The sequence below is a fragment of the Opisthocomus hoazin genome, chromosome 2 (assembly GCF_030867145.1).
Source record: "Opisthocomus hoazin isolate bOpiHoa1 chromosome 2, bOpiHoa1.hap1, whole genome shotgun sequence".
NCBI lineage: Eukaryota > Metazoa > Chordata > Aves > Opisthocomiformes > Opisthocomidae > Opisthocomus > Opisthocomus hoazin.
Genome location: NC_134415.1, coordinates 125617723 through 125645714, shown reverse-complemented (window position 1 = coordinate 125645714; position 27992 = coordinate 125617723). Strand labels below are relative to the sequence as shown.

Here is a 27992-nt window from a genome sequence, read left to right as displayed (position 1 = left end):
GGTTGGTCAGGCAGGACTTGCCCTCGCTGAAGCTAGGATGGCTGTCTTGAATCATGTCCCTGTCCTCCATGTGCCTTAGCATGGCTTCTAGGAGAACCTCTTCCATGAACTTCCGAGGCACAGAGGTGAGGCTGACAGGTGGGTAGTTCCGAAGGTCCTCCTTCCTACCCTTTTTAAAAATGGGCACAATGTTTCCCTTCTTCCAGTCACCAGGGACTTTACCTGACTGCCATGACCTTTCAAATATTACAGAAAGTGGCTTGGCAACTACACCAGCCAATTCCCTCAGGACTCTGGGATGCGTCTCATTAGGTCCCGCAGACTTATGTATGTTCAGGTTCCTCAGGCAGTCACGAACCTGATCTTCCCTTACAGCAGCAGGGGCTTTACCCCTCTGGTCCCCATAGAATCACAGAATCACAGAATGGTAGGATTTGGAAGGCACCTCTGTGGGTCATCTAGTCCAACCCCCCTCCCAAAGCAGGGTCACCTAGAGCAGGCTGTAGAGGACCTTGTCCAGGCGGGTCTTGAATACCTCCAGAGAAGGAGACTCCACAACCTCCCTGGGCAGCCTGTGCCAGTGCTCCGTCACCCTCAGAGGGAAGAAGTTCTTCCTCATGTTCAGACAGAACTTCCTGTGCTTCAGTTTGTGCCCATTGCCCCTTGTCCTGTTGTTGGGCACTACTGAAAAGAGTTTGGCCCCATTCTCCTGACACCCACCCTTGAAATATTTATAAGCATATATTAGGTCCCCATCTTGCAGTTCATCAACTTGGGAGAAGTGAGGACAGAGGTTGCCAGTGTTAGATTACATTAAGCAAAAAAAACCCAATATAATTTTTTGCCCTCTACAACAGCCTCCCCACCCTCCATGCTCCAGAAAACCCATAAATATTACCTCGGCACTAGTCAGCAGGTTGTTTATTGGTGCTGACAGGCAGTTGTCCCTTTCAAGCTTCCATGATTTGTTGGAGCACTTGTAAGTTCTGTTGCCTCGGGTAAAATCATCTAACTCACGGCATGGCTTTACCAATATGGCCCCTTCCATTCCAATGCCAAGGCTGTCTGAGCAAGAAATTTTCTGATCTGTATTGAGAAAAAGACTCAGAGGTAGAAAACTAAGAAGCAGGGAGCTGAACAGTTTACCACCATCAAACTTGTGACTTCGTGCAGTTCAGAAGCCTTTAAATTAGTTGGGATTTCAGCTTGTTCTCTTCATTAATCATGACCTTTCAGGATGTGTATGTCTTGCATTCCAATTTTTTTGGAATCATGAAATTGAAAAGAAAATTGAATTAAAAGTCCCTTGTTTTTGAGCACTGAATAAAACCAAAAAGGCAATTCCCAAAGCTTTGTCTGTTAGATTATAGGCTTAGATAGAGGTGGAGTAGGATTGTATTGATCAGTATGTGAACAGTAATTCACGCAAAGTTTATTCTTATAAGCAATTCAGTGCGGCTGTAGCACTGATAGGGCATTCATCAAGACCTTGATAGTGAGGCTTCAGCATCTTTTTGATGAACAGTAAGTCTTTCCAACTGGCTTTGATTGGGTTAGTCATATCAGTAAGTACCTCCTGATTAAAGTAAATAAAGTCTCTGCATATTTATTGCCTAAGAGAGTTAAATGTGGCCCTACACAGTGATTCAACAATAGGCACCGCTACTGTGGAAAAAACAAAATTTCTGCATTATAGGGATGTCCATCTTTTCTTTCTTTCCCATTTAGAGTCAGAAGCTGAAATATCTGAACCCTGGCCAGAACTAAACATCAAAACTGGATTTAGCAATGCTGCATTCTAATGACTCAACATTTCCTGCAGAGCTGACTGAAAGTTGGGTCTGCTCAGGTCTCTGCAACACCTTGTGGAGGTTCCCATTCTTGTGCTTAAAGTGGATGTGCTCTTCCACAGCCTGACCTGCTGAGCTAGATGACTGCTTCCTGAGGCACCACAATCTTTTCTCCTTGCTAAATTGTTGGTGCAAGCTGGGAGCTGCATGACCACGTTTGAACACAGCAGATGAAGCTCGGTGGTGCAGCCTGTACCAGAAGGAAGTAGGGACAGAAGATGACTGAAATGTAACTGCTTGGTAACATACTGGGGCCACTGTCAAATACAGTGAAGACAAAACATCTCGTACATTTAATTTTTAAAAATACAGCAAAATTGGTATTTTTCCTCTGTATTTCAATATCTCCCATCGAAAAAGCAGAAAAAATATCCTTGTCTAACAAAAACTGCTCCTGTTAGGTGTCACCAGTGATAAATTTGCAGCATCTGACTTTACAAAGATACTGGGATTTTCTATTTAACGACTTTAAACAGTAACTTTTTTCTTACCAGGTATCAGGTGCAGTCTCATACTGTCACTGCTGACTTCCTGTCCAATGCGGTTAACGAACTTGCAATACGCCATGAGCTCTTTCTCTTCGCTGCATTCTGTCTCTGTGTAATTGTACATGTAACAGAGCAAATTTCCTTCTTCCTTTTTCCCTGTATAGAAAGATTAAGATAGGTTAACACAGATTTGGGGTCAATCAGGTAGCAGATAGCAGAGAGGTTGTGCAAAACTTTCTTTTCTGTGGCATAAGACCATTCTCTAGGATAGAGAAAAAAACTTCCTTTGTGGAAAAACTTCCTTTCTGTATGCTGATCTCTATCGCTTACTCCCGGCTTAATAAATCTTTTGGCAGCTGATCAGTACCTTTTCAATTACTGATGTATAAGCAAATCCTGACCAAACCCTCTTTTACTGTGCAGGAACCAAAACTTAATATAGAAACCATTTTGGAGAACACTCTTGCTGCTTCTGCTTTTGTCACAGGAGTTTCATTTAGGCTAGGATCCTTTTTTGCTGTTCTTATGTGGTTCTATTGAACTCAGGATCTGTACCACGCTCCCATTGCTTTTCAGTATGCCTCTGCCTGAAGGGCCCTGATTGAAGTGTCTTCCAAGATCTCGGCATTTTTCTTAGCAACTGAAGGAGCCCCTCGGTTTCCACCTGCTTTAGTCTTCAGCCTGGTTTTTCTGTGCTCCTGTAAGTTTTCTGAGTTAGTATAGGTGGATCTTCTTTGCTTTTTTGAAATTAATTGTTTTTTAACCCACTTGAAAAATTCTAGCATATAAAAACACGCCAGGCAAGCTGCAGAACTTCCCTAAACGTGAAGACACAAAGCTCAGGCTTTTGTGCTGTTAAAGATATGTTACCTGTATCCTTGAACAAAATAGGATAGTTCTTTGAATTGTATTCTTAATGTTTTATTCTACATTTTTCATGAATTAGTAGATCTTCTTCTTAAGCAACTTTTCCTCGATACTCAGTTCAAAAAAGTGTCAGAGTGGAAGATAAAAACAAATAAATGAAGTTCAGCAATTTCTAATCTGGACAATGATATGATGAGAATGCTCATTTCTCAGTGTCTGGCAAGGCAAACAAAAATAGATTTTACCTATTACATATTTATCACTACAACAGTGACTTCAGTTGCTCTTCTATTAACCTCAGCCATGCTATCCAGGCATGGCAATCATCCTAAAAAAATCTGTTCCCCCTTTTTTACAGTCATAATAGCAGTAAGTATGGATTGGTTGCACAGACCTAACTGGAAACAAAAAAGCCAGGGACAGGGTTGTGACACACAGTGTACCTAGTGATTCTGCAAGTTTGCTGTTTCTTACCAAGTTGAAATTCATTTTGTTGAACCACGAGGGTAACGGTGTAATCTTCCATGGTGTTAACACTTATGCAGCACTCAAGGGCTTGTTGCACTTTGCACTGTATAGATGTTGCAACGGGGTCTATCAGGATGTCCTGCTTCAGAGGCAAGGGAACAACCTCGATTGTCACATTGGCAGAACTCTCCAAGTACTTCTGGAAAAATGTGCAGATGTAGGTGCCTGAAAGAAGTAACACAAAAACCATGTCTCAGTCAACTGGAGTGCTCCTTGGCTTTCGCATGGTCGTGAGCCCTAATACTGAACAAGCACAGTGTTGTTGGCAGCATCATGTCTTGCTGTTCTCCAGCACTATACAATTTTAACTCTTATTTTTATTTGCTGTGGCCAGGCTTCACAGTGATTTGCAGGGGTAGAGAGGCTGTAAATGATATGGCAGGGAGATTTCATTGCCTTTGTAGCCATTACAAACCAGGTTCACTCACCGCTCCAGTCTTGTGTGGCAGTCTTCACTGTGAGCACAGATGTGGCTGGAAATTTACTATTTTTGATGCAGGTAGCACAGTCGACTGTTTTGGTATCATTTCCAGACTGGATTTTCCAACTGATACTGTCGTAATTGCTCACATCACTTTCACATGTTAGATTGAACCCATATCCCTCGGAAACTAATGAGTTTATGCTTGAAGATATCGTTACATGGGCTAAGACAACACAAGATAAATGTCATGTTATTGAGAGTCACTTGTTGTCATAATTTGCTTGCAAATGAGGTGTGCCACAGAGGCTACCTGCGCGTCAAGGAGCTGATGGTCAGTTACATGCTACCTGACTCTTACCTTTCCGGAGGTAGGTCACTCTGATGTCCTGACTATGCCTGGCACCGTGTCCAGTCTGCAGCTCACAGGTGTATGTCGTCACTGTACCTGACTTCTCAGGTGGACACAGTGACTCACTGACGTTGAGCTTGTATTCAGTGCAGTTTTCACTGAAAGTGGTGACTCCTAGAGAGAAATAAACATTCCTTGAAGGGCTATGGATGTACAAATACACCTGAGCTCTGGAAATCCCAAGCAATTGCTCTAGCTAAGGAAAACCCTGTGGGTTTGTATGTAACCTTTGACAGTGTGGCACATTTAACTCATCATTGCTGATGTTCATTCACATCTTTTACTCTGGCAACACTCATAGTGACCTTCCAAAGGCCCAAAGATGGGTCTTAGCATGATGCTGGGCACCTACTGCCAAAACCAGTCTAACTGAGAGCAGCAACTTTTCTTGGATACCTCAGGATAAGCCAAAATGAAGAGTATTCTGGTTCAGCCTAACCTCATTATCTGCGATATTTAAGATGAGTAAGAGAAGTAAAACAGGAGTAAATACTGCAGATTTTAATGTCATCTTTTTTTGAAACGAACATTTGGAGGAACTTGGCAGTCATTTAACTTTAAGTCTGAAGAGCGTTGGTTAAACTGTAAGGGAAAACCCCAATAAAGCTAAGCTGCAACTGAAAGCACATCTGTCATGAGAGTAAAGTTCCTGGAGCAAGGCCTGGCCATAGGGAATCGAGGGCAAAACAGCTCATTACAGTAGGCCAGGGTCACCCCTCTCTGCAAGCGCTGCCGCATACCGGTACCTGTCCTCTGTGGACACAAGCTTTGAAGGTTTTCTCTCATTTTGCTGTCATGCTTTCTGCTAAACTTAATTTATAACAGAAGGTTAACTATAAATAGTTAATCCATACCCGTAATATATTAAGACAGCAATAGGTTGTTTATGAGTATGGTTCATAGACATTCATGAATGTTTCCATTTATGTCAATTTGTAACTCTTTGTAACACATTCACTTCACACTTTATTAACTGTTTGTATTCAAGTAGAGCCTTGTGGGACACCACTAACTCAACTGGCATGTGATGTACCACAGCTACAGGTGGAGAGGGAAACTTTGCACTCCGTATTTGGCTGTGCTGCAGCTGTTTTGAAGTGTAGCACCTCCCTCTCTTAGTTGCCAAACCTTAATATGTGATACACAGAAGCTTTTCATGCCCCAGGGGTGATTCTGGAGATAGTAGTAGAGACTGATGCACTCATACTTGCTCTCAAAATTAGAGAATGCAGAAATAAGCTTTTCGGAAAAAGTCACTATGATGCCGGTCCAGGCAGTTGTTCCCATCCAGGATGGCACAGGTTTAAGCATCAATGTCTGCACAGTACATGCAGGTGCCCAGAACCCGCTGGCACCTGCACAACACATATGGACTCTGTACCGTGCTGTCCATCTATTGTCCTTCCCACACTTCCCCCCAGCTTCGGAGCATACCCTGTATTCACCCTAAGGCTTGGCCTTGGGGGTAGCCAGTTAGGAGGAGATCTTTGAAGAATGAACAAACCTAGCAGGTGAAAGAGAATATTTTGTTAATCTTACCTGTAATATTGATTGCTCCATTTACTTTCCAGTCACCAGTAAGTGATGGTAAGGGTCTGTCAACACAGCAGGACAGCAGAGGACTGTTTGTCTGCATTTCAGGACTGTTGCATGTAACATCCATGTCGTTTACGTTTGGAGTGATGTATAGTTGAGAGACTGCTATTGTTTTTGTGGCCTTGTATATCACTGTGTAAAACTGATTGCTGTTGATGAAAGCGCACCTGTAGGAGCCTTTAAAACATAGGCAATATCTTAGCATTGAGAACACATTTTGCTCTTTTTCCTTGACATTTGGAATTAGGACCTGGAAGCTACTTCCACACCTAATTTTCACATCTCCCTGCTCTGCAGTGGCTCTGCTACTTGCTAATCAACATGTACCCTCAGGTGTTCTGCAGTATGCTTTCTGCAGAATCCTGGTGTCAAATATATCCAGATTGGGCAGCTTCAGTGTTATGGGTACTTGAGATGGGACCAGTGCTCTGGGACTGAGATACTTAAAATCTGGCTGAATATGTGTTTTGGAGATGTGTATATTGCCCATAGTCCACACGGCAGCAATATGTCACAGTAAGAATTTAGACTGACTGTGCAAAAGGTTCTTACACAGATGGGTGAGAGATAGGTGCCCAGGGCGGACACTGCAAGAGCTGGCACTCTGAGTGTAGGTGCATACGCTGCTCAGAAGGTATTGCCAAAGAGAACAGCATAGTCATCAACCTTTTTCTCAGGCACCTGTCCCCTTCATGCATCCAGGCTTCCTTTTGAAGTTGGTAATCAGATCTCCAGACTTCCTTCATACTTAGTTATGTGGACTCTCCTTCCCCATTGGGATAGCCAAGTGAGGAGGCCGCTTACAGAGGAGCAGAGACACTAAGGTTCAGGATATCCTTACCCAAAGAATTTTAGACCCATGACTCCTACCTCCCATATGCCTGCCCAAATACATGGTCACAGGCTACCCTTGTTGAAGTTGAATGTAAAATTCACGGTCCAAAGAACTGAGTGGGTACTTGAGTCAAAGCTCTGATAATACGTGATAATTCCCTGGAAACTCCTCCCAGAAAAATGCCACTGATTTACCTGTTTCTGATTTTCAAAAAGCCCTAAACACGAACACATGAAAAACTGTAACTTGGAGCTCTGATTAGTTAGGTTGTGTTTGCAAAGGGGAAAAGGGCCACCAAGGACAAATTCAACCACAGCCTCAAGTTACCACATCAAAAATGTGGAAAGGCTTCTCAGCCATGTAGTCAACTCTGTCTCCTGTGATACGAGAACAAAGCCTGGCACTGAGAATACTGAGGTGTACATAGTCACTTCTGTCAGTTCACATCCTACTGTCAATGCTAGTTAGTGCATAGTTCATTAAAGAAAAAAATCACAGGAAAACTATGAGGGACAGTGTTTTTTTCAGATTTACTCTAGGAAAATACAGTCACTGCATTCCTCTTTGATTTTTATAGAACTAGCCACACTAGTGATTTACATCTGCTGTTTTAGTGATAGAAGATCATACCAGAATGCTTCATTGTAATGTTGGAAATTTCATGAATTGACTGTGAGGGTTTGCTTGTAACATTTGTCTTCATCAAATACAGGAAGGTGGTTGAGATGATCTGATCAAAGTGATACCAGGTTACATTCTGATATGTTGAATTTATCTCACAAACGAGTCTTACTGTATCCCCTTCAAAAATGTCTACAGGACTCACAGAGAAGTTTGTTTGATCTGGGAAGAGAAAACAACATTCTGCATTATTGTCATTTCATCCCACCTCAGAGAATCATAGAATAATTTGGGTTGGAAGGACCTTTAAAGGTCCTCTAGTCCTATCCCCCTGCAGTGAGCAGGGACATCTTCAACTGGATCAGGTTGCTCAGAACCCCATCCAATCTTGCCTGGAATGTTTCCAGGGATGAGGCATCGACCACGTCTCTGGGAAACCTGTGCCAGGGTTTCACCATCTTCGTTGTAAAAAATTTCTTCCTTATATCTAGTCTAAATCTACCCTCTGGTAGTTTAAAACTATTACCCCATGTCCTATTACAACAGGGCTGCTAAAAAGTTTGTTCCCATCTTTCTTATAAGCCCCCTTTAAGTATGGAAAATCTACAATAAGGTCTCCCCGGAGACGTCTCTTCTCGAGGCTGAACAACCACCCCAACTCTCTCAGCCTTTCCTCATTGGAGAGGTGTTCCAGCCCTCTGATATGTATCCCATGTCTATATGGTGTCTTTCATCTTGTGGGAATCCTAGGTGCTTCACAATTAATATGCACTCAGCATTAGTTGCAGGGCACCACATCTAATACAAGGTATGCAATTTTCCCACAAGACATTCTTCTACTATCTTTGTGAGCCAAAGATCCCAGAAATTTTTATGCTTTTCAATCTCTCTCCCATGGAGAGTCTGCATCAGGGTTCAGTGGAGCAGCTGGAAGGATTTGGTTTTCCGTCGGAGGCACGTAATTTGTGCATCGTCATCTCATGTAAGTCCTAAGCTTTGGTGGCACAGGATGGAATGAAATAGCCAGAAAAATAAATGTTTTTTGAATGCCCAGTACCAAATAATCAACTGTATAAGGCAGCTGCATGGTTCAGGCTAGAAATACTAAAATAAATGTTGAAGGAAAATACTGAGAGAATTTAAAACTTACTGGTTATTTCTGTTGTGAAGGTAGCTTGGTTTAACCGATAAAATGCATCTAGAAATTGTGGGACCATTTTGTTGGAACTTGCTATCTGATCAAAGCTTGCTGCTCCCGCTTTTACTTCATAGTTCACAAAAACACTTCCAGGCCTAAACAGATACAAGAATGAGAGAAGCACCAGAATTCAATCTCCTTGCATATTAGTAGTTTCCTTTGTTGTGATGGCCCACCTTGCATGGCTAGGAAGGCTTCACAGAGCTCGCCTGTGATGGCTCCTGTTGTGACTGAAGGCTTGCTCTGGTGTGCAAGAAGGTTGTGCTACAGCTCTTCCCAAAGTAAGAATACCTGTATGTGACATGTCCTTTGTCTGTTGTCTATTTCTAGCAAACTTCCCTTAGAAAACCTAAAATACAACTGCATTTATATAGAAGTGGACTTAAATAATGTCTCTTAACCAAATCCAATGTTATATCCAGAGTCAATGTACTAATCATCTTCCTGATGACCTGGTAGATGACATCAGGTTTATTAACATCCTTTTCCCCTTTTGGGTTGAATTCAGTCTTTCCCACAAAAGGCTTTGATCCAGACGGAGAATGATTACGTTTTTTGGACTTTTGCACAGCAGTGTATTTTACCTGCAATGCTATTTCCATGCTAATAGTTGGGCTTTCCTTTGCAGCAATTAAACTGTTACTCGGTATGTGTATACTGGACGTGGGTTCTAGCCAGAGTGAATGTAGCCTTTGATGACTAGTGTCTCCTTGAGATTGGACAGAAAGATTTGTGTCTTCCAGGAAAAAATGAAATAATTTACTTACGTGAAACCAGCTACTGTTGCTGATACAAAGCCTGGTAAACATCTGTAGCTACCATTAAACTGTAAAGAAAGACATATTACATGACGTAAGTCCTCTGTATATTATTCTATCATGCTTAAAATAGGAAACTCTCCATTCAACAGCAAATGTGAGTGAGGGTATGTAGCATATCTGATAGAATAAGCCAGGTGCTCTCCCGACTGTCATGAGATAAATTTGTGTTGATGGTGTCATTCTATATGTGCTCACGTGGACTTAAGTTGAGACTAATAATGTGATTTTTTTTCATGCTTTTGATGAAGAACATTCCTAAATACTTCCCTGTCAGCCATCATATTCAAATGACTGGGAATATTGTCATTGCCTTTCAATACAGGTCAGTTATGACCAAGCTCATAGATTCCACTGCTGCATACTTCACAGCTCCCCACAAAGATAGTGACAGTGCACCCTTCTTCCCAGACACTTAGGGTAAATATTTCTTCAAGGCTTTCAGAGATGTAAAACTAAAGTCATTACCGCTTTTTCAAGGTCAGCTTTGTATTTTCTGTATAATTCAGAAGAAGGATCCTCAAGATCATTGTAAAAGTCTATGTCAAGTCTGACTGACATATTCACTACAATGGGCTCTCCCATACCACATGAGTCTGTAAGGAAAAACACAAAAATAAACATAAAAATAAACAAAAGCAATGCTTACAAAGTGTTTTCTTAGCTTTTTCTTCTAACTTAATCATAGAATCATAGAATCATAGAATGGTTTGGATTGGAAGGGACCTTGAAAGATCATCCAGTCAAATCCCCTACCAAGGATGTGGACTTCCAACCTGGACTTGAACACTTCCAGGGAGGGAGCATCCACAATTTCTCTGGGCAGCCTGTGCCAATGTTTCACCACCCTCATGGTAAAAAATTTCCTCCTTATATCCAGTCTAAATCCACCTTTTTTCAGTTTTAAACTATTACCACTTGTTCTATTGCAACAGGCCCTGCAGAGAGAGAGATACTGGAATTGTCTAAATTATGACCATTTAAGGACATGTCCATGCCATGCAGTGGAGGAGCATTGTACCCAGGACCCTGGACTTCTAAGGGCTGTGGGACTTCCACATCGAAGAGATACTAGCTCTAGTCCTGGAAATAGTATAGCAGGATAGATGTGGGGCTACCCTGTGATAAAAACATTGTCTCTCAGCAGAGCTGATTAGCACGGGCACGCTGACAGCACTGGGCTGCTTCCAGCTCTAGGGCTGCCTCTGGGTATCTCTGCATGCTGCTCCATCACAGATCAGAGTTAGACCCTCGTGGAGTTTTGTCTTGGGTTGCAAAGACAACAGGTAGTGCTTCACACCAGTGCTGCCAAGCCTAAGTGTCCAGTCATCAATCAAGCTCCTAAAAAGTCATGGGCACCTTGTCACGAGAGCCCTGAAGTAAAACCAAACAAAAGATACATGCTGGAGTTTTTTGTTTCTTCTCTTGGGCACTATGGCACACTTTGGTCACATTTGTAAGTTCCTCCGTTGAAAATCTGAAGATATGAAGCTTTCTTTGCTTAGCTGAAGCTGAAAGTCCCAAAGAGGCATATGAGTGATTCCATGAGCTGGGGCTCCAGTATGGTACTAAATATCTCTAGGTACTTGTGTCAAGGTGGACCCACATCACAAAGGGAAGAACTCTAGACCATCTCTACAGACTTTCCACTTTCATAGGCAATGTTGTAGCCAGCTCAGTCCTGATTTGCTGCTTTAGCACACCTTTAACACTATTCCATCTTCTAACCAGTATATGAGCTGTACAATTAGGAAGTTCAGCACTGTTTCTCCTTTACCTCCAGTCTGAGGTTCACAGTAAGGCCCATAGAAAGGCATTTCCTTCACATAACCGCAGGGCAGGTTGGATGCTAGGCTGGTAGAAGGGCAGGTTATCAAGTCACTGCACACCTCGCTTGGCCAGGCATATCCATTTTCACAAGAACAACAGCTACTGTTCTCACCACTGGGCAGACAGACTAGTGTCAGACAGAGAGAGAAGTACTATGAGAATGGTAAACGGGGCATAGCATATTGCATCATATATATTTACCCTGCTGTATCTTTATGCCAGTGATCTCAACTGAATGTTGCCCTTCTTGTGAGTTCACTTGAATGACGCAAGCACGACGATCTGATGCCTTGCAAATCTTTCATAAGATTTTACTAATTATATTAATTATAAATGACTAATGAGAAATAGGAACCAGACTGGTACAGGGATAAGTCTAATGAATTGCTTTTAAGTAGTTAAATGCAGATGTGAAGCCTGATCCTAAAAAATTACCTGGAATAGTGGCCAGTGTCCTATGATAGTTTTCAGATTGGATATTTGTATATTGCCTGGGCTGAAAGCAAACATATAGGCTCTTAAAGATTGCAAGAACATGTAATTGTCATTCAAAGTCCTGGTGGCTAGTGGGGAGCTGTGTCATTCTGAGTGTATTCTGACAGACATTGCATGAGAGAGGGTAATATTATCATAAAGTGCTTTAAAGACATACATTCTCGCTAATAAAAAAACCACAAACCATAAACCTAAAAGCACTTCACTGTAAGTATTTCTGCTCTTAATGTGCCATTGGCAAAGTAAGATATTAACAAAGTAATTTTTACACTTTGCATGTGACCCCTGAAGGCCTTTTAAAGACCTATTTGCATGTTGTTTCGGGACCTGATGAACACTTCCTTTCACTGCTTTATGGGCCAGCGATAAGAAGGTACCAGATCTCCTCCTCTACTGTTGTAAATGCTTGGTGTGTTTGTATATCCTCTGCTGTATTAGTTACTTGGATGTGGTGTTGCACAACCACAACTCATGTAATAAAATCTGTCTGATATCTTGCCCTGTGAGAATACTTTAGTTTATATCAGGAAAAGAGTGTATCTCATGCAGCCTGTCTCTGCCAGCATCAGAGTACGGCCTCTTACAGCGATTTACGTTCCAAATGCAAGTGGAGGGAAGTAAACAGTCTGATAACCACTGTCACAGTTTCCTGAAACTTGAAAGTAACTCAGACTGCTTGTTAGTCAAACTGGAGCAAAATCTGTTGGCTCCCACTTCCTCTGGCTTTGTCCCTTCCTTAGGAAAATAAAAGCATTCAGGGCTATTCCTAACGCCAACATTATGTAAAATGGAGTGGTAGGGTGCAGATAACAAAACAAGCTGTTGTGTGCTAGAGCTTCATTCTTGTTGGATCTTTCAGTAGGCAGCAGGGATGGTTCAATTTTGCTGATTTCTAGGCATCACGGGTAGTAAAACTGGAAGAGATCGAATACTGGCAAAAGCATGTCACTCAGAATATAAAAGTAAAAAAACAACCCACCTGTTGTAATGTTGATGTTTGAAACTGTCATTTCTACATCTGAAATATTTGTTGAAACTGGAAGATTAAGGTTTTTGAAATACTCTTTGACAGGGTCCAGGAAAGAAGAATCCATAAGGCTTACTTCAATGTCAACAGTGTACTCCAGAGGGGGAAGGTCAAAAGTAAGGACTGAAAGAGAAATAGCGTGAGACCGCAAACCTGTGTGTGAGGGTAAATCATAAATTGATGACTTCTATTTCGGCATTTGGGCTCTGTTGCTATTTAATGGTAGCTTAGTGTGGCATTCTGCTTAGGAAATCTTGATTCCTACTCAGAAGATATTTTGCATGTGTTTTATCTGCTGCTTGTCTGACAAAAGCCAGATTTCTTTGGTCTCAGAGCAATAGGAACCTGATATAAACGGCATAATATATACAGAGAAAAGCTCTCTCATCCTTTCTCTCCTTTGACTTAACAAGTGGATGGGTTGTCAGCCATAGACTGAAGCCATACAGGATTATCTTGTGACCCCTGCCCTGCTAAGAGGCTCAGGGTTTTTTCTACACCGTGTATTTCACCTTGCATAGAAGCTGCGCTCATAGATGTCAGTGTCTGACCAGACAAAGGTTTCCACCTCTTCTCTTTGTGCCTTTATTATTGTACTGATTTTGGCTGTGGTAGAGTTTAATTTCTTCATAGTAGCTTATATGGGGCCATGTTTTGGATCTGTGTTGAATAAAGTGTTGATAACACGACGTTTTAGTTGTTGCTGAACAGTGCTCACACAGCATTAAGGCTTTCTCTTTTTCCTGCTCTGTCCTCCCAGCAGGTAGGATTGGGGTGCACAAGAAGGTGGAAGGGGACACAGCCAGGACAGCTGACTGCAGCTGATCAATATGACATCATACACTACACGACCCGGAGTATGACATCCACACCTTATGACGTTATGCTCAGCAATAAAAGCTGGGGGAAGAGGAATGAAGGGGAGGACTTTCGGACTGATGGTGTTTGTCCTCCCAAGCAACTGTTACACATGATGAAGCCCTGCTTTCCTGGAAATGGCTGAACTCCTGCCTGCCATTGGAATGTAGTGAATTAATTCCTTGCTTTGCCGTACCATTTAAACTGTCTTTATCTTTATGCATGAGTTTTCTCACTTTTACCCTTCTGATTCTGTCTCCCATCCCACTGGGGAAGAGTGAGCAAGTGGCTGTGTGGTTCTTAGCTGCTGGCTGGTGTTAAACTGCAACCACTGCCTCCTTCTTGATGATCTCAGTTCAGTACCTCAAGAGATGCTGCCCCAATAGCGATTTCACCCCTGGCTTACTAGAAACCTGTTGTTACCATACGTTTCTGTACGTACCATTTCGCTTCTGCCTTCGCATCTCTGACTGCAAGGTTTCCTCTCCTAGTGCACTGTCAATCTGTGGATAAAAGAGAGGGAAGCTCTGTGAAAACACAAACTGAAGTTTTAACTGCTGTTGTTGGCGTGAAAGAATTAGTGAAGAAAATACCAGCATAGAGAATTTTTTTTCCCTCCACCAATCTTGTCTCCCTGCACCTGCCCCCATCACCCCAGATCTTCCTCTTTAAACAGAATATTTGCATCTTCCAAGCATGGAAATGTTAAACACCAGCTGAGAGACTAAATGAGTTTGGAGGTATCTCTTTGCATATATCTGCAAGGCAATTTTCTCAGCTTAGCAGGAGTTCTGTTTCTGAGCTGCGTATTGGCTATGGGGCAAATGAAGTACAGTTCATCCTGGGACAGCCTTGCAAACTGCTTGGGAAATCCAGCCACTCAGTCTTTGAACCCAGAAAATGGACTCATATTACCCTTTGCTTTCCATGTTGCTCTGAGCTTCCAGCTCTGCAGCAGCAAAGCCAGCCTGAGTAGGAGGAGAAATGGGATTGAAATGTCTTGGCTCCAGCTCAGGTGTCAGGTCAGCTATTTTGTGGGCCATCAGTAGCACACGGCTGACCAGGGCAGTGGTGGCATGATTTCAGCATGACTGGGTTCACACAGGGTGCAGCCAAGTGAGATGCAGACCATCTGATTTTTTTAATCATACCCTAAAAATACATTGGCATCACAGTTAGCAAGAAAGGCTAAAGAACAAGCACAGACGCAGGCAGGAAATTTGCAGCTTTGCCGGTTTCTTGATTCGTAATGAAACCTTTATTTACAGAAAGAGTGAATAGCTTGGCAACTCTTAAGTCATCTCGTTACAGAAAGGAACCATCTGGTGTGTGATTAGAGCTGGGCTTCATATCACAGCTGTTCTGGCAGCGAAGATCCTGAGGTGCATTGGCATTTTCACACTGCTAGGGGTACTACCTTTCACCTTAGAGGTTAGCTGCAAGACTTACAGAAAGCCCAATGCGATCGACTTCTTCCCCCAGGTTTGGTCTCAGTGGTTTCCTTTTTTAATTATTCTCCCAAACAACTACAGGGTATTGCTACATTGTTAAATACTTCACATATTTCACACCATTAGGTGATGACTCATTTTCAGGATCAACCACAGATCAACGATGCTAAAAAATAAAGTGTTACTCTTTTCATGAAAATGCCTAAGTGCTGAGACAGAGACAGTTTGAAAAAAACAGATCAAACACGATACTTGGTCACTAGTAGACATCCACCATGGCGTAGACGGGACTGCTGGAACCAGCTATATCTTGGTTTGCCAAGACAGGGGATGGTGGTAGAAGCAGCTTAAGGAGTTTCCACCTTCCTCTTCACCTCTCTTTGCCTCTTTTCAACCTGCTTAAAAGGGCTCGTTATGTTCTGGTCAGTCCATCAGAACTATGGTCCTTGTGGTGCTAAGGGCTGAATCTAGATGTTAGAATCCATTTTGGCTTGTTTGTCATGTAGAAGACAAAAGAAGTATTTTCTGGTCTAGTAATTATTGTGATCGACCAAAAGCTGGTAGATTTGCAGACTAGTTTTCTTCACCAGACTATACAACTTCCATTTTGTTGGTACCTTTTTTTCTCTGTTCCTCTTTTGTCTTTTCTAGGTAGGGACTATTTGTTCACAAACTGTCTGTTACCAAATCCATATACAGGACAACGCACAAAATGGATTTCCATAATTCGCACTACTGGTTTGGCAAAAGAGGTATGTGAGGAAGATTACTGAAATACTAGGAACCAAAAGGAAGTCTGAGTCCAAGCACAACATCTAAACACATTCCCTCAGCAGTGGTATTTTTGTCTTGTGTACTCATGTCCTACTGTCAAGATAGTGTGAGATTCATGTCACCTACCTGTAAGCACCTCTGTCCTTGAGCTATTTCTGTTGACACACCCCTTCTAGGCAAGATATATTTGGTTTCTCTCTCTTACAGGATGGGTGAATCCCACCCAAGAACAGTGCCCATGTAATTATTACCTGGGCTTAGCTCCAGGGACAGCAATTTAAATCCCTTACAGACTAAAACAAGTGAGAAACCAGAGGTTTTGCTCAGATCCTTCTGGAAAGGCTTTAAGACTTGGAAGCAAGAAGCACCCAGTTCCTGGATTTTTCCATCTGTGTTACACACTGAGGAGACTTTCTGGGTTTGGTTTCCACACGCAAGCTTATACTGACTTCCTTTAAGGTTTTGTGGGTGTAAAGGAGAGCTATAGTAGAGATCAAATGAAAACCAGTGGGGCTGGGAAAGGATACTCACTACGTATTGGATGAACTGATCAAAGTTTGAGTCCTGTGATGTCTGGTAACATGCTGTGAACAGTAGAAACAGGCAGTGGAGGCCTACAGTAATTGGGGACAGCATTTTGTTCAGTGACTTTGCTGTACAACCTGAGAGAAAAATGAAGCAAAAGGATCAGGGAATTTTCAGCTGACTCACACAGTAGGAAACAGCACACTCTACAAAACCAGTACGTTCAGACTTTATCGGCACACTCTGATTGTTCACTGCATCCAAGACAGCACACAGAAAAAGGTCTGTAATTATTCCTCTGTCACTGTCACCAGACTGTTGCCCTCATATCTCCTTTTTTTCATGTCAGCTGTACCTACTTATAATGGAGGGAAAAAGAAACCTCTTGGAGAAAGCAAAGTCCTAAACAGGTGCTTAACAGGGACAAGTGAGGTGATACAAATCCATCTGCCATGAGATAAGTTGACTTTGGATCTTCACATATTCGTACCAGTGGTACTTGGCAAATGCACAGCCAGAACATGAGGGAATAGTTAGAAACGTTGCCGTAGGTGAGGGCCTCCCCCACTGCAGCAGGAAGAGCTCTGCTACCGGCCATGTCCCACTCTGGAGAGGGCTATGGTAACGTCATGGGCTCACCTAGAGATTTCTGTCTGTTACCCCTTGGCTAGCAAGGGAAACAATGACGAGTGATATCTCCTGGAAAAAATACTTGTAATTTCGACGTTCTACTATAGATCTCCATTAATTGCACTGATGTTATCAAAGAAATAACCTAGAACAAAAGAATAGTGACACACCAGAATATAATGCGGTGTCTGAAATCAAAACCCACAAAACCCAACCTTTTCAAGCTCAGTAGTGCCTCAGCCAATTTACTCATGCAGTAGACTGGATGGTGACACATAAAGGGAGAGGCACAACATGCATTACAGAGGGTGCTGACACGTTTTATGGAACCAGAGGGAATAGAGAAAGGAAGCTGAAAAATACGTTAAAATATGCATTTTGCTATGAATGTGTACTTTCTGATTGTTCCTAACAAAGCACTTCCCTATCTCCAGGATTAACAGCTGCTAGAGAGCTACAGGAAAAGGCAGAACCCAAGCAGATTGTCAAAATCATTTTAAGAAAGGAAAGCACTCACAGACTCTTAAGAATAGTACTGAACAGTAACTGAGTGCCTAACATCAGCTTGATTAAAATCACAAGGTTTTGTAAAATTATGATCTTTTTGTATTGAAAAGGCTGTGCATACAAACCAGCTAAGACCTCAGGCTTGTAAAGGCTGTGAATCAGCAGGTGAAAGCAGAAAAATCAGTACCTCCTGTGACAATAATGAACATTGGCAATGGCTGCCTACTGCCACCATATTGCATATCAAAGCTGGTGCTCCCAAATAGACAGGGTGCTTCACTGTGACTTTCCTGCTCAAAAGAGCCCATGACAGAAGATTATAGTACGAACATGATCTGTGGTCTCACCTCGTGCATGGACAGAGGACAGCAATGAGCTTACAGCCAAGCAATAGGCTTGACGTCACTGCCGTGGGTATCCAGCATGGGATTTGTCAGGGTTTCTCACCACAGGTAATTCTTCGAGGCATTCATCTGCAGAGAGGCGTTACCTGCACACTGACCTGGTTAAAAGACAGGAGACAAAAGTAGGCAGAAATTATTTGCTTTTTCAATACAGAGATGTCATCACCAGAGCTCTGCAGAAACACGCGTGCAAGCCTGTGTCTTACCCTCTGTTCTCAAGTGATGTAGAAAAGGCAGTGATTAGTGACCACTGTGAAAAAGCTGTGGACAGCTTTTAAATGATTGAGACTGACAAAATCAAACTCCGCCTGTGGAGACCTGCATAGGGATCGCAGAATACTGTGTAACAGGGTCATGAAATTCATGAAATTTAGCACTGATAAGTATAAGGTAGAAAGAAACTATCCTGACTTCATGTATTCTGTGACGGACTCTAAACTGACAATTACCTTCAGAAATGGGGTCTGACAAAACATCAGCTGAACTCTGAGATGCAATTAAAAAAGGAAAAATAATTTTAAGAAATTCTAGGATAGCAGCAGAGGAAAAAAGGAAATCAACAGAAAACTGTGCTATCTAAATATGTGAGCTACTCTTATGTTCCTATGTAGGAAAAAACAGAAAGCAAGATGTCTTACTGACTCAAAATATCTTCCCTCCCACCCCAAAATCCATTAAAAAAAACCTTTTCCAGGCTTTTTTATCCAATGGGTGAATGGCTGGCAGAAATGAAAAAAAAATGTAGGGAAAAGGAAGCGCCTCTTCAGACCTGGGCATGTCCATCAGTATATCCAGCATTCTACAAAAGAGACTTTTTGGTTATTTTGAAGACATCATCCACTCATGACAACCTCAAGAATTCCATGGATCTGGCTCATTCCAAGACCAAGAGGATCAAAATGGATCAAGAGGGAAGCATTGCCAAGTTATAAGCTGTCATGCAAGTCCTTGAGATAGTGACATGACTTAATAGTAGAAACTCTAACAAAAGAAAGGTTTCTGATAGTTTTGTATATGCAGCATATGCTTGCAGCATACGCTTACATCATATAGTACAACAGATTAATCTGAACAAAAGAACTTGTACTTCATCAGTGACAGATTGACAAAACAAATAAGAGAAAGGAGAAAAGGTCATTAACAAAGCTTATGATGAGGTTAAACATCATCTGCTACAGATTTGCATGTGTCTTTTGCACAGCTGACAAACTTGCATTCGTATTCAACTGTTGTGGGTCAGCCTCTGTTTTCAAATACACCCTTTGCACAGCTGTGTAGCTGAAACTAAATGCCCTGAAAATTGTACACATAAGAAACCATACAGAGGACAAATCATGCAAATGAGAACCATGCTGTTACTCAGGTTTTGATAGCTAGTCAAAAGTCCAAAAATCCCAAACCAGTATCTAGAAATCCAGAATACTAGTAAACAGATATCAAATTGCAAACGAGAAAAATATTAATGTCCTTCTCAAATAATGTGGTTGCTCCACTTGTTTATTTAATGTCTTGTTGAAAAAAGTATTACCATAAACTTTTCACCAAGCAATTTCTCAAATATTTATCTACCCTCAGTTGGTAAAACTGAAGTTATGGGGACACATTCATCATTTCTCTACAAGCTGTCTTCTGGGAGGCAATAACTCTCTTCAACTTATAAAGAACCAGGGAGCTAAAGAAACCCAGGTTTGCTACCACATCTCTTCTTCTCCACAGCGTTCAGGCTGAAAAGTGTTGTTTAAAGGTAACTTTAAAGCGCAGAAGATTCCTGAAGGTAAATAGCAAGGTATCACTTTAACCCAGGACAGAAGTGACCTACATGACCTCCTTTTTACTTTTTTGATAAATTTCTCTTTTTCATAAATGCTGCAAAACATCCTCTCTTGCAAATTCGCACAACACAATAGTTACCACGGAATACATTTCCAAAAATAAAGAAGACAAACAGAGGTATAGTATGGTTTACCTTCCCAGGTGATTCAAAAAGATCTTCTAATTAGATCCATCTTAAACGTCCTCTGCTTTCTACTGCAGGCCAGGCTGCTCTCTCAAAGGGAAACCAAGACACAGGAACTTGTATAATTAGCTGAATAGATTATTACTGTCCAGAAAACAAGCTGCCTCTAGAGCCTGCACTCAGTTTTCAAGTGTGAGGCTGACCAGAGATGCCACTGCAGAAAACCCACAAGGCATTTTAAAAGAAGGTATTTCCTGATATCGTTCATCAGATAGTGCTTGTTATTTCCCTCTGCACTGATCTAAGTCCTTCAGTGTCTTATCTGCAGATTAGTTTATCAAGTGGACTAACTTGTTCGGCTGCTATTACTCACCTGCTTTGTTGTAATGAAAGAGGGTGTTGAGAATTGAAAGCAGCAAAATAATGTTTTGTAGCTATGGGAAAATGTCGGCTGGCTGTTTAAATAACAAGAGAGGAAATCCCTAAAGTTTTCCTACATGAACTGGTAGCATTCTTGCTGTGGGCTGGACTGGGTGGGCATTAGGGACATGTTTGGGTGCCCTTGGAGAAGCTGCACAGAGATGCAGACCTATGGCTCTGACGGCTGCTGTGGAAGGTGGGGAAGAGCAGGAAATTCCCAGAAACCAGCAGAAACTCTGATGCATTACGTATGATTCTACCTTGAACAAAATCACAGTCTCACAGTACGTTAGGGGTTGGAAGGGACCTCTGTGGGTCATCCAGTCCAACCCCCCTGCCGAAGCAGGGTCACCTACAGCAGGCTGCACAGGACCTTGTCCAGGCGGGTCTTGAATATCTCCAGAGAAGGAGACTCCACAACCTCCCTGGGCAGCCTGTGCCAGGGCTCCGTCACCATCAGAGTGAAGAAGTTCTTCCTCATGTTCAGATGCACCTTCCTCTGCTTTACTTTGTGCCTGTTGCCCCTTGTCCTGTCGCTGGGAACCACTGAAAGGAGTCTGGCCCTGTCCCCCTGACAGACACCCTTCAGATATTTATAAGCATTTCTAAGGTCCCCTCGCAGCCTTCTCTTCTTCAGGCTGAACAAGCCCAGCTCCCTCAGCCTTTCCTCGTAGCAGAGATGCTCCAGTCCCCTCATTCTCCTCGTAGCTCTCCACTGGACTGTATCCAGTAGCTTCTCATCTTCCTTGAACTGGGGAGCCCAGAACTGGACGCAGTGCTCCAGATGGGGCCTCACTAGGGCAGAGTAGAGGGGAAGGAGAAAAATCTGGAGGCAGGAACCCACTACACAAACAGGAGACATCTGTCCTAATGACAGCATGGCCCTTGTCTCTACAGTGTTTGATCACAGCTGGTTTATCAATGGAATTTGTTATGAATTGTGTATGAGGCAGCAACTCACTGAGCTTGTGCACTGTGTGTGGAAGAGCCTGGGATTAAACTCATGTTGTGGGAGATTATCTTTTAAACAGTGATTAATTCAGGACATGAGCTCTATGGAAAGAGCTCCTGTTCCCCTACAAACTGGAAACGGTCCCTGTGAGAGATCCTGACTTCTCATAAGAAGTCTAGGGGGGTGATAGCCTCGTGGGGTAGGCAGATGCTGTGCCCCAGCATCTCCAGAGCCACCTTGCAGCAGCTGAAGACCAGGTGGGACACACCAGGGCATCCCAAAAGAGCACACAGCTCCAAGGTAGACAACTGAGTCAAGCTGTAAATGCCACTCATTGTCATGACGCAGAAGAGAAACGGAAGCAACAAAGTCAGTAAGGTGCCTGCCAAGGTGACATGACTTTTCCACTTCTACACTAGTTCCTATATTAAGGGAATTCCCAACGGGGGCTGGTCCAGTTACAAGGTCGCATTGCCAGCTGACGTTGGCTGTTTCAGTGGAACAGGAGGGATGGCTGTCATGGCAGCAATGGGAGTAGTTTGGGCTGCTCTTGGTGTTATCTGTCTAGAGTAGTAGTGGTCATTTTTGTGTCACAGTGAGCTTGGACCGAGTCTTCAATCCTCTATCAACCACCTGTGGTGAGTGTGCTGGTTGCTCCATTTCTAACAGCCCTACATGTCACAGCATTTTGCCTCTTGCTGGGTCTGAGCCATAAAATGCAAAATATGTGTTTAGCAAAGTTTTCTCTGCAGCCTTTGCAGGTGCCAGTGTTTACTACAGATGCTAAGGATATCATGGTATGTGACTGCAAACTTCTCTTCAGTGTGGCAATTTGAGGGTGCGTTGCTTTTGGGAGCAGTACAGCCTATTCCTGTTCCCTTTTCCGAAAATCTGGTCACCTGCTGCTCCCCACAATGTGGGGAGTTAGCTCTCAGCCCGCCATTCTGCAGCAGTTGCAAGGTGATAAATTGGCATGACTGATGTCCTCCTTGCTTTTAGAGCTTGTCTCCACTGTTTCAGTGGCATTGGCCTGGTTTATTGTCCATGCAAGTTGTTTCAGGCATCTGAATGAGCAGAAAACCGAGGCTACACCTACAGCATCAAATGCAACCTCCTCTCTCTCTGCAGGCAGGTTTTACTGTTGGCCTTGTTTTGGTGCCTTCCAGACCCCTCTCTGATCCAATTTAATGCACTGTCCCTGCAGAAAACTAAATCACCAACAAGGTGTCTAGCTTGCTTTCACCTGAGCAACTTTAATCAGCTCAGAGATGGGCCCAGTGAGGGTCAGAGCAAGGAGAGGAGCATATACACGGACCCATGCAGGGAAGAGGGAAGGAACAGGGGTGGGCAGGAAGGGCAGGAGGGTAAGGAGAAGGAGGATCTCTTCCTTTTCGCCCTGGAAAGCAGTTCAGCATGAGTCCATGGTCTATCCCTACAGAAAAACCTGTGTCTTTTTCACCCAGTGTTGCTCCCTTGGCTGTCTCCTTGCCAGCTTAGATAAGCAGCAGTGCCGGCAGAGGGTGAGGAGAAGCGGAAGGCAGGCTTGGCTTAGAGGAAGTTAGCTGTGGTGGATCCACACCTGTCACACTGCCACCCCTTGACTGGAAAACTGGTCTGTTCTAAACCCTCCTCTCCTGTTTGGTTTGTTTTTGTTACTGTGGCATTCAAAAATATTAACCAACAGCACCTTGGGGTGTGGGAATGGGAAAGAGTGTCAGCAAGGGGAAAGGATTCCTTAAAAGAGGGTTTCGGCTCAAAGCACTGTATCATCAAATTGCAGCCTAAACGTAGGAGAAATTTGGGTTCACTTTTCAGAAGAATGTGAAAATTGCACAATGTCACAGTGTTAGGTATGTAATCAACTTGGTATGTGATTACAGGGAGATGTCCTGATAATCCTGCTGTTTTTTTCTTGTATGCATTGACCATGTACTGTCATGTCACCAGAAAACTGTGAACTTCCTGGATTTTAAAGTTTTAAAGTTTCAACCCCAGAACACTTTCAATTTAAACATCTGAGAATGCACTTAGAGAGCCATCACAGGCTCAGGAAAGCAAGCAAAAGGTGTGTTAGAGGATATCTGCTCTGAACAAGGAGCACTCATCCAAAACAAGGCAGAGCTAGCTGATCCTGTAATTCACTGCAAATGTGCCGTTAAAAAAACAGAATCACAGAATCACAGAATCACAGAATAGTAGGGGTTGGAAGGGACCTCTGTGGGTCATCTAGTCCAACCCCCCCGCCGAAGCAGGGTCACCTACAGCAGGCTGCACAGGACCTTGTCCAGGCGGGTCTTGAATATCTCCAGAGAAGGAGACTCCACAACCTCCCTGGGCAGCCTGTTCCAGTGCTCCGTCACCCTCAGAGAGAAGAAGTTCCTCCTCATGTTCAGACGGAACTTCCTGTGCCTCAGTTTGTGCCCGTTGCCCCTTGTCCTGTCACTGGGCACCACTGAAAAGAGCTTGGCCCCATCCTCCTGACACCCACCCTGAAGATATTTAGAGGCATTTATAAGGTCCCCTCGCAGCCTTCTCTTCTTCAGGCTGAACAAGCCCAGTTCCCTCAACCTCTCCTCGTAGGGGAGATGCTCCAGTCCCCTCACCATCCTTGTAGCCCTCCGCTGGACTCTCTCCAGTAGCTCTTCATCCTTCTTGAACTGGGGAGCCCAGAACTGGACACAGTACTCCAGATGAGGCCTCACCAGGGCAGTGTAGAGGGGAAGGAGAACCTCCCTCGTCCTGCTGGCCACACTCTTCTTGATGCACCCCAGGATCCCATTGGCCTTCTTGGCAGCCAGGGCACACTGCTGGCTCATAGTTAACCTGTCGTCCACCAGGACACCCAGGTCCCTCTCCGCAGAGCTGCTCTCCAGCAGGTCCACCCCAAGCCTGTACTGGTGCATGAGGTTGTTCCTCCCCAGGTGCAGGACCCTGCACTTGCCCTTGTTGAACCTCATCAGGTTCCTCTCTGCCCAGCTCTCCAGCCTATCCAGGTCACGCTGAATGGCAGCACAGCCTTCCGGTGTGTCTACCACACCTCCCAGTTTGGTGTCGTCAGCAAACTTGCTGAGGGTACATTCTAACTCTTCATCCAGGTCGTTGATGAAGAAGTTAAACAAGACTGGGCCCAGTACTGACCCCTGAGGGACACCACTTGTCACCAGCCTCCAACTAGACTCAGCGCCGCTGATGACAACCCTCTGAGTTCTGCCATTCAGCCAGTTCTCTATCCACTTCACTGACCACTCATCCAGCCCACACTTCCTCAGCTTCCCCAGGAGGATATCATGGGAGACTGTGTCGAAAGCCTTGCTGAAGTCAAGGTAGATAACATCCACAGCTCTCCCTTCGTCTACCCAGCCAGTCATGTCATCGTAGAAAGCTATCAGATTGGTCAGGCATGATTTCCCCTTGGTGAATCCATGCTGACTACTCCTGATAACCTTCTTTTCTTCCACTTGCTTCATGATGGCCTCCAGGATAAGCTGCTCCATCACCTTTCCCGGGATGGAGGTGAGGCTGACCGGCCTGTAGTTCCCTGGGTCCTCCTTCTTGCCCTTTTTGAAGATTGGAGTGACATTGGCCTTTCTCCAGTCCTCGGGCACCTCTCCTGTCCTCCAGGACCTCTCAAAGATGATGGAGAGTGGCTCAGCAAACATAAAAACACATTTCGTCTGCCGTAAACACAATAGACCAGGGAAATGTTCCTGCATAGGTGTAAGCTGAGAGATACTGTTCAAAGCAAAAGTAAATCCAGAAAAAACTTAGAAATGAAGTTAACAAAGATACAGCCTTCTTGACTCACCCACCTTCATTCCAGCTCCAGCTGTCCACTCTTCAGTCTCATTTCTAGAACCTAACCTCAGAAATTTGTGTAATCAAATCCCATTGCCACTTGCACCCCAAACTCAGAAGAAGATGGCAAAACATCTCAGAAGATGGATCCAACACTGCAGGTTCTCACAGCATTTGCCATTCGTATTATTTTTTAGTTTGAAATTTGCATAGTCAGCCTCTCAGAGAGATGGGTTTTAGAATCGGAAGGACAGAGTGAATCCCAAGAATATCAAAACTAATAATCAGGTTACATTGAGATAAAAAGCTTTGACAATGCCTGGGGCTTCAGTTTTTATATCTCTTACATGACTTTATATAGTTTTGCCCACCTCAGACTTGCAGAAAAGAATCTGGAGGGAGTCCTAGCAAATTGCCGCCTAAATCCACTCAGTATGATGTTGTTAAAAATAAGGCGAATCTCATTCTGAAGTTTCTTAACAACTATTTTTAATTAAAGACCTGGAAGGTAAGAAAAGTGCTCTGCTTGATGCTGTTGATGCCTTAGCAGGAGTGCTGTGTCCAGATATTGCTGTATTGGAGAACATCCAAAGGAGAGCCATGTGAATGCTAAGACATGCACAAAGTACAGCCTTGTGAACAGGTTGAAGGTTGTTCAGTTTAGATAGGAGAAGACTCAGGTAAGGACATAATAACAGTCTGTCACTTGGTAACGGACTGACATAAATGTTTACAGCAACAGCTGGGTGAAGGATGATGTGAAATCACACAATCTGAAGCAAAGATAAATACGTTGGTGATTCTGGAAAATGCGTAACTTTACAGTTAAAAGCACTGAATTGGGCCACCCAGAGCAGCTGCAAAATTCAATTCAGTGGAGGTTTTTAAGAACAGCTAATAACATTGCTGACATGGAAGGGTGTGATTGATTCTGCCTCTATGTGAATTTGTGGTAATGGGGCACCAGGTAGAGGTTTTATTGACCTCTTCCAATTGTATGTTTCTGTTTCTCTGCATTGCTTCAATTTCTGTGCAACAAATGAGTTCATAGAATCACAGAATCATAGAACGCTTTGGGTTGGAAGGGACCTTTAGACGTCATCTAGCCCAACCCCCCTGCAGTGAGCAGGGACATCTTCAACCAGACCAGGCTGCTCAGAGCCCCTTCCAACCTGACCTTGAATGTTTCCAGGGATGGGGCATCTCCCACCTCTCTGGGCAACCCGTTCCAGTGTTTTACCACCCAAGAGCTTCAGAGATGACATGTGAGACCACTGATCTTTGTACTCAGCTGTGTTTGGGCTCTGCTATATCCATTCTTAAACAAGTTCAGGAATTCCTTTCTGGACCTCTCCATCACAACATTCCTGCTGGTTTAAGCACAGAGTAGGCGAAATGTATCTACAGCCTTGTCAAGAGTTTCCCCAAAATTATATTTCCAGAGAAGGACTCTGGTTCACACCCTCTTCTACATTAAGTCACATTTTCCATACTTCTTTACAAAGCTTACACTTTTCCTACTTGACCTATGACTTTAAATTCCTCTATTCCTCTGCAAGCCTTCCTATGAATTGGTGATGACATTTTTACTCACTCAAGTAGTCTACATGGAAAATTAAAATAATTTAGTCTCAGCTACCTGCAAATCAGGCTCAAATCATACCATGGCCAAGCAAGGCTTCCTGCAAGACGAAAATAACTCTGCAAGGCTCATGATTTAAAGGCAGAGTAGCTGGAATAGGAACCACCGAGCCAGATAAATGGCAGCACAGAAAATGCTACCCAGATGAATGGCCAAATACTCACATCCTTCAAGCAGTTCTAATGTTCTGAGAGCAGCCGACAGAACTTTCCACGAGCGTTTCAATATAGTCTGGACGGTACATCATTCTAGCCCTCCCAGAACAGTCCACAGTTGGACTTACTCCATGTCAGTGGAGAACAGCAACCTGCTGGATCAGTGAGGATATTCTGACATGAATAAGCATTAACTGCAATAGTTACTGGCTAAGCATTAACTCAGGGAAGGAGGGAGATGCAAAACAGTCTGCCACATTTGGCAAGACGTGAGCACTGTCTCTGTTGCTGGCTAGCTGTGCAGCTGACCTGTCTGGGAAGGTACTACACTACCACTACACCTCTGGTCTGCCTCTCTTATTGGGCTAGATAAAAAAGTTCACCTGCACTTACAGCCATTTCACTGTGTTAGGATAGGAAAGGCCTGCTGAGGACTAACTTTTCTTCAGAGTACCTACCTCCATCTTTGGCAGGGAGATGATGCCCATATAGCTCATGGCTTCTATGGCCTTATCAGTGTAGCACAGTGCAGACACCTGGGTTGTACCAGAGCCAGAAGTAATATATTGTTGATGTGCTGTATTATCACTTGCAGTAGCATTTGGTAGCTTGTGTCTGGTGTCCAGACTGCTTCTATAGACACTTTCACAGCCCTATGGCTTGTTACTTGGGTTTCCCAGCTCAGGCAACCTGTGTTCACTCAGCAGGACTTGGCTTATTCCACCTATCCTCTCTGACTCCGAGATTTCCACTCTCTTGTCTCTTACAGGTAGACTTGTTTGGTAGCTTCTCTTAGCCTGCCCAGCCATGTCTTCTTTCTAGAGTTTTTGGGACAACATTTCTCATTTGATACCAGAGTTAATGATGAGAAGATTTACTGATTCTGGATGCATCTGAAGCACAGTGTCCAGTTCCCAGGCTCGCCAGTATGAGCGA

General features: G+C 43.5%; 1 protein-coding gene across 5 annotated transcripts in view; it reads right to left on the bottom strand.

Moving 5' to 3' along the window:
- The window catches only part of ADGRF5 (adhesion G protein-coupled receptor F5), a 63097-nt gene that overhangs the window by 13591 nt on the left and 21514 nt on the right, over positions 1-27992 (bottom strand). For 4 of the 5 annotated variants that reach the window (XM_075414954.1, XM_075414953.1, XM_075414952.1 and 1 more), the window contains 15 exons: positions 18079-18233; positions 16601-16731; positions 14287-14347; positions 12939-13109; positions 11412-11591; positions 10103-10230; positions 9584-9642; positions 8769-8911; positions 7628-7840; positions 6106-6339; positions 4516-4680; positions 4162-4380; positions 3680-3898; positions 2342-2494; positions 899-1086 (listed from right to left, as the gene is read on the bottom strand). In XM_075414954.1, the coding sequence (XP_075271069.1) occupies positions 899-1086; positions 2342-2494; positions 3680-3898; positions 4162-4380; positions 4516-4680; positions 6106-6339; positions 7628-7840; positions 8769-8911; positions 9584-9642; positions 10103-10230; positions 11412-11591; positions 12939-13109; positions 14287-14347; positions 16601-16705 (2238 nt within the window). In that variant the 5' untranslated portion in view covers positions 16706-16731; positions 18079-18233. The remainder of the gene's footprint in view (positions 1-898; positions 1087-2341; positions 2495-3679; positions 3899-4161; positions 4381-4515; positions 4681-6105; positions 6340-7627; positions 7841-8768; positions 8912-9583; positions 9643-10102; positions 10231-11411; positions 11592-12938; positions 13110-14286; positions 14348-16600; positions 16732-18078; positions 18234-27992) is intronic. The other variant, XM_075414956.1, reaches the window with a different exon arrangement.